A 7,500-nucleotide genomic window follows, 5' to 3' on the forward strand; every position below is an offset into this window, starting at 1 on the left:
GATAGAGAAAGAGGGGAGAGAAAGACAGAGAGAGGAGAGAAAGACAGAGAGAGGGAAGGGAAAGACAGAGAGAGAGGAGAGAAAGAGAGAAAGAGAGGAGAGAGAGAGAGAGAGAGAGAGAGAGTCGAGGTGGCGTGGTAGTGGTTCTGTCCGTGTCTCGCTGATCAATTGAATCAGTGTGGCTGCTGCCGCCGTGGGGTGAGGGTGAACCTTCACGGCCCTACTGGCCCTCCGTCTTCAAGTGTTCGTGTGTGTGTCTCTCTCTCCCTCTCTCTTTTCTCTCTCTATTCCCCTCAGTTATTGGCGATCTCCCCTCCGTCTCTCTTCCGGTAAGTGCCGTGTTTATTCTGTATTCTATAGGTCGTTCTCGGGTCGTGTGTGTTCTAAGGGGGGTAAGCTGGACGACCCATTCCGGTGTCGTTTTGAAAATTGGTCTTTATTCTTACGTGTGTGATTAGGACGACTCCGCCAGCGGGTCGTCGACCTTGTAGGTAACGTTTCTCGTGTGTGTGTGTGTGTGAATGAGTGAGTTGTATTGTGTGATGCTGCGTTGTGTGTGTGTGTGTGTGGACATGTGAGTATGTTCTTGTGCGTGTACGTCTGTGTGTGTTGCGTGTGTGTATGTGAGAGAGTCGGACTGGCATGTGCACACGCGCGTTTATTTGAGTCCGTGAGCATCAGCGTGTGTCGCCCCGGTAATGTGATACGGAGTAGCTGCTGTGTCGTAGGGGGTGAGGGGAAAGGGGAGAGGGGTGGTAGTGGAGGGGAGAGGGGAGAGGGGAAAGGGGTGAGGGAGAGAGGTGAAAGGGGTAAAGGGGAGTGAGGGGCAAGGGGTGAAAGGGAGGGAGGGGAAAGGGGGAAGAGGTGAGGGGAGTGAGGGAAAGGGGTGAAAAGGGTGAGGGGAAGTGGGGTAGGGATGGGGAAAGAGGTGAGGGGAGTGGGATAAGGGTAGACGGGAAGAGGGGTGGGGGTACCGGTTAAGGGATGAGGGTAAGGGGGGGAGAGGGGAGAGGGGTTAGGGGAGGTGTAGTCGTAAATGTATATTTATCCTAAACTTTTCTCAATGAACACACCTCGTTCATATGCATTATAGTAGTGGTCGGGTCACTCTCACCTACAGATGTTGTTAAAGTGAACCTCCCTCTCCCTCTCCCTCTCCCTCTCCCTCTCCCTCTCCCTCTCCCTCTCCCTCTTCCTCTTCCTCTTCCTCTCCCTCTCCCTCTCCCTCTCCCTCTCCCTCTCCCTCTCCCTCTCCCTCTCGTTATTGTTATTGTTCTTCTCATTGTCGTTGTTGTTGTTATTAATATTATCACTATAAATATTATTATTATTCATTAATGTTATTATTGTTATTATTCATTATTATTATTATTATTATTATTATTATTATTATTATTATTATTATTATTATTTATTAATGTTATTATTATTAATATTATTATTAGTATTTCTACTGATACCACTATTATTATTATTATTATTATTACTATCAATATTATTATTATCATCATCATTATCATTTATATTGTTGTTATTGCTGCTGTTATTATTATTGTTATTGTTATAACAACAACAACAACAACAACAATAATAATAATAATAATAATAATAATAATAATAATAATATTGATGATAATAGTAATAATAATAATTATCATTATTTATATTATTGATATTATTATTATTATCATTAATATTATTATTATTATTGTCTTTGTTGTTGCTGTTGTTGTCGTTCTTCTTTTTATTGTTAATAGTGGTAATAATAATAATTGGAATAATAACAGTGATATTGATAATAATAATAATAATAAAAACAATGATGATAATGATAATATTGAAAGCAATAATTGCAATTATCATTATTAATACTTCCATATCATTATTGTTACTATTACTTTTCTTCTTCTTCTTCTTCTTCTTCTTCTTCTTCTTCCTCTTCTTCTTCTTGTCATTATTGTTATTCTCGTTTCTTGTTATTATTGATGTAATTATTATTGATGTTGTTCTTGTTATGATTATTTTTTGTTATTATTATTGTTATTATTATAACGATGAAGATCATCATTATCATCATTACCGTTAACGTTATTATTATTATTATTAATAATAATATTATTGTTATTATTATTATTATTATTATTGTTATCATTAATATTATTATTATAAGCAGCAGCAGTATTGATAGCAGTAGTAGTAATAACAGTAACAAAAAGATAGTGATGATATGAATGACAGAGGTAATAACATAACTAATAGGACAGGTAATAAAAAGTTAATAAAAGAAATAAGAATGATAATAGAAGAAATAATGAAAGTAATAGGAGTAATGATAGGAACTAGTGATAGCAACAAGAGCAACAATAACGATGCAACTCCCTCTCTAGTAACACAGAAATCTCATTGCAAGCACGAGAAAAAAATCTGCAACAATCTGCAACAAGCAACTTTGACTTCGCTTCTCGTTTCTCATTTGTCTTTTTATTTTTTATTGTTTTTTTCTTCTTTTTTTTTCTAGGAATTAGTCATTATCTTTCGGTCGTGCATGACAAAAGGGCGTTAGAACACAGTCTGTAATGTCTTCTGTGTGTTTTAAGCCATTTTGTCGGTAGGGGTCATAGGTCATAGGCCATAGGTCAAAGGTCAGCGAAAGGAGGTTTATATACAGGAATCGATAATTTGAAAAGAAGGAGAAAAAAGCTTTGAAAAAAAAAATGGTGATTAGAATGTAAATGACCTAATTATTTTATATAATATATATAATCAACAGTATTTTCTAAAAAAGAAAACGAGAGGCGATAATATTCATAATTATTCCAAGTCTGTTTGTGCAATTTCGGACCATTTGTTTCGCTCTCATTAGGACGCATATTTCCATGTACTGTATTTTTGTCACTTTGTTAATTAGAATTATTTTTTCCCCAATGCAAGTTAATGTAATGGGTTTTCGTTACAATAATTACCCGTTTTCTTTGTATTTAAAATTCGATTATATATGTTGAGTGATGCTGATTAACCAAAAATGCCTCTCCTTTTCAGTAACATGGTTAAGAGTATGTGTATATATATCTTAAATGAATGATATATTGTAAAATGAAGAAACCACAGCCCACAGTTTCAAATATCCAATTAGAACAGCTGGCACTGCCCCCGTTTTCTGTACTCTTCCCGTTTTCTTTGTGTCTTGTCTGATTGCTCGGTTGTTGGGGTGACTTCAGTTTTCCTTTATTGTCTTTCCACGGTTTGACCCACATTTCGATTGTCTTTTTTATTGTAGTTTTTCTATTTTTTTTTAAGGTGTTTCTCCATTATCCCTTTATTTATTATTTATTCGGTTTCGACTTTTGACATACTACAGTAAATGACCAATAACTTTAAAACTTTTTTTATATGAAACAATTCGAAATGATAAACAATGGATATGCTAAAACTTTTTAGATATGGAACAGTACATCTTTGATATTGAAAAAAAAACCCAGCTTTTTATATGGCATAGTAAATATTCTTTTTTATTGGATACGAAGCAGTACACAATCGACCTTTTATGTGAAACAATACGCAATCGATGATCTGCAGACTGTTTTTATAAAGAACTGTACATATTTGATATTGAACAGTACATAATCGATATTCTATTATTTATATGAAACAGTACATATTCGATATTTTAAAAACCTTTTCGATAAGGAACAGTAAATATACAATATTTCAAACAACATTGTGTATGGAATAATGCACAATCGATATTTGAAACATTTTTTTTATGGGACAGTATACAATCGATACATTAAACACCCTTTCTTTTTTGTTTACATGAAACTGTACTCAATTTTAAACATCATTCTTTATCTCTATATTCAATATTATAAAACCCTTTTCTTTAAATTAAACAGTACACATTCGGTATCTCTGAAACAGGAGTTCGATACGAGACGCTTACCCGCCTCAGTCACCCTATGCGCCCTTGCATGAATTCTTCACGAGACAACGGCTGTGGGTCGGTAAGGGTTACGTTTCTGTGCTCCTTCTGATTAAATATCAACCTTAAAGGGTATGTCTCCTTGACTCAACGGTGGCTGGGGTTGGGTTGAGAGTGTTTCCACGTCTGTGAGAGGTGGATGTGATCGCGAATGCGGAGGGATTGAGGTGTAGGTTTGTGTGTCTGTCTCTGTCTTTGTCTCTGTCTCTGTCTCTGTCTCTGTCTGTCTGTTTGTCTGTCTGCCTGTCTGTCTGTTTGTCTATCTGTCTGTCTGTCTGTCTGTCTGTCTGTCTGCCTGCCTGCCTGTCTGTCTTTCTGTCTGTCTGTCAGTCTGTCTGTCTGTCTGTCTGTCTGTCTGCCTCAGTCTCTGTCTCTATGCCTCCAACTCTGTCTCTCTCTGTCTCTCTGTCTCTGTCTCTGTCTCTGTCTCTGTCTCTGTCTCTCTCTCTCTCTCTCTCTCTTATTCTGTCTGTCTGCCAGCTTGCCTATCTGCCCTTGTCTATCTGTCTGCCCGTCTCTGTCTCTGTCTATCTGTCTGTATGTCTGTCTTTCTGTTTGTCTGTCTGTCCGTCTCTCTCTCTCTCTCTCTCTCTCTCTCTCTCTCTTTTTTTCTTATTCTGTCTGTCTGCCTGTTCCTGTCTGTCTGTCTCTCCCCTCTCTCTCTATCATTCTGTCTTTCTGTCTGTCCATATGTCTGTCTGTCTGTCTGCACGCCACACCAAACCAAACAACGCGTGCATGGGCACATATATACACAAAAACACACACTCACACGCATGGACGGACGTACACACGCGGGTACAGAGAATCAATAAAATGAAAAATAAGAGGAATCCCGTTGAAATTGCTCTGGATGCAACTCCCCATCCACGGCCCTTTCACCCCCCACCCCCCCTCAACTTTTCCTACCCCCCCTCCTTCCCATTCTCTCCCTACCCGCGTGTTTTACCCTCGTCTGTATCTCATCCTCCACTTCATTTGCCTCATTCGCTCTCTCTCTCTCTCTCTCTCTCTCTCTCTCTCTCTCTCTCTCTCTCTCTCTCTCTCTCTCTCTCTCTCTCTCTCTCTATCTATCTATCTATCTATCTATCTCCCTCCCTCCTCCCCCCCTCTCTCTCTCACCTCCCTCCCTCACTCCCTCTGCCTGTCTGTCTGTACCCTTCGTCCTTCCCTTTCTCTCACATCCTTCTCTTCTTCGCCCCTTCCCCTCTCCTCTTTTCTCCCCGTATTCTCCTCCTCTTCCCACCTCTCCCATCCCTCCACCCTCTTTCCCCTTCTTCCTCCCTCCCTCCCCTCTCCCCATTTTTTCCCCTCTCCCTTCTCTCTTTCCTCTTCACCCTCTCTCCCCTCTCTCTCCCCCTCTTTCCCCTCTTCCTTCTTCTCTCTCTCCCTCTTTCTCTTTCTTCCTCCCTCTCTCCCCTCTCTCCCCCTCTTTCCTTCCCCTCTCCCCATTCTTCCCCATCTCTCTCCCCCTCTTCCTCCCTCTCTCTCCCCCCTCTTTCTCCCTCTCTCTCCCCTTCTCTCCCCCTCTCCCTTCCTCTCTCTCCCCCCTCTCCCCCTTTTCTCCCCTTCTCTCTCCCCCTCTTCCCCCTCCTCTCCCCCCCTCTCCCCCTTTTCTCCCCTCTCCCATTCTTACCCTTCTTTCTCCCTCTCTCCCCTCTCTCTCCCCCTCTTTACCTCCGTCTCTCTCCCCCCCTCACCCCATTCTCTCCCCTCTCTCTCCCCCTCTTCCCCCTCCTCTCCCTCCCTTCTTCTCCCTTAAAACACGCACGCACACGGCAATATAAAGTTCCATGACAGATTTTAGCATTCCATTAATCCGCGGTTGTTGTTGTTGTTGTTGTTGTTTTCTTTATTTGTTGTTATTTCTTGATTTTTTTTGGTGTTTTTTTTTTTTTCCTTTGTTTTTTGTTTTTGTTTTTCAAGAGAGATCGTGGTTTGTGTTTGTAATTTTTGTTTATTGTTTTCGTATTTTTTTTATTGTTTTTGGTGTTAACTTGTTGTTTTCTTTGTTCTATTATTGTGTTTTTTTTGTTGTATTGTCTTTCTCTATTTGTGTTTTTTTCTCTTGATTTGTTGTATTTTTTGTTTATTTTTACTAGATCATTTTATTTTTTGGATTTTTAAAAAAGATGTTGACTGCTCTTATCAACAGAAAAAAAACAACAGCAATAAATAACATTGCTGAAAGCCCCCCTCCTCTCCTTGCAACAAACAGTGCAACATCACCCAATCAATGCGAGGAGATTTTTTTTTTTTTTTGCAATGACAGTAAGCAATCAATCCCTATAAATAAGTCTAGCGTGATTTTAGTTGAAGGAGAAGGGAGATGGAAAGGGGTGGATAATAGGGAGAAGAGGAGATAAAAAATAGGCAGAGGGGAAATGGGGTAGAAATGGGTAGAAGAGAAGGGGATGGGGTTTAAATAGGGATGGAGAACTGGAGGGCGGGGGGGGGGGGGCATGTATATAGAGCGGAAATTGGGAGGGGGGATGTAATATAAAAAAAAATTATATAGATATATATACATGTGTGTATATATATATATATATATATATATATATATATATATATATATATATATATACATTCATTTCACACATAAACGAACTCAAACAAACACACACATATACACTCAAACACACACACGTCGTACACACATATAAACACAAACAAACACACACACATACACATATATGCACACAGACACACACACACACACACACACACACACACACACACACACATCGCAATAATAATCCTCGCTTGTAATCACCTTGTGTGTGTATGTGTGTGTGTGTATGCGCGTGTGTGTGTGTATGTGTGTGTGTGTGCGTGTGTGTGTGTGTGTTTGATTATGAGCTCTAGAATTTCAAGAATCTTTCCTTGATTTAGTGTATATATTTCTCCTAAGTTTTTTTTCTACCGATAACTTCATCTACTGTGCAACCTATAATTTTGTTGCAGTCTGTACTGACAAGAGCAATTGGAAGGCTGAAAATAATTTGAATAATTGGGTGCAATGTATTTTTTATTTATATTTTTTGCAATTAGAATACCTGGTTAAGCGGCGGCACTCTATTTTAGTTTTAGTTTAAAAAAATATATATTTATTATTTTTTCTGTGGTATTTTTTCATATATATATATTTGTATATCTGTATATATATGTATATATATATGTGTGTATGTGAGTGTGCGTATGTGTGTGTGTGTGTACATATATATATGTATATATAAATATATGTATATATATGTATGTAATGTACATACATACATACAAACATACATACACACTTACACACACACACACACACACACACACACACACACACACACACACACATACACACACACACACGCATATATATATATATATATATATATATATATATATATACATATATGTATGTATATATATACATATATATACATATATGTATGTATATATATATACATATATATATATATATATATATATATATATATATATATATATACAGGTATACAAGTATACATACA

General features: G+C 38.2%; 1 protein-coding gene across 1 annotated transcript in view; it reads left to right on the top strand.

Annotated features, from left to right (window-relative positions):
* Positions 1-7,500, top strand: part of LOC125026650 (tubulin glycylase 3A-like) — a 60,658-nt gene that overhangs the window by 12,372 nt on the left and 40,786 nt on the right. The window contains exon 2 of the mRNA XM_047615230.1: positions 3,894-4,001. Coding sequence (XP_047471186.1) covers positions 3,894-4,001 — 108 coding nt within the window. The remainder of the gene's footprint in view (positions 1-3,893; positions 4,002-7,500) is intronic.

This window comes from Penaeus chinensis, chromosome 6 (assembly GCF_019202785.1).
Source record: "Penaeus chinensis breed Huanghai No. 1 chromosome 6, ASM1920278v2, whole genome shotgun sequence".
NCBI classification, from domain to species: domain Eukaryota; kingdom Metazoa; phylum Arthropoda; class Malacostraca; order Decapoda; family Penaeidae; genus Penaeus; species Penaeus chinensis.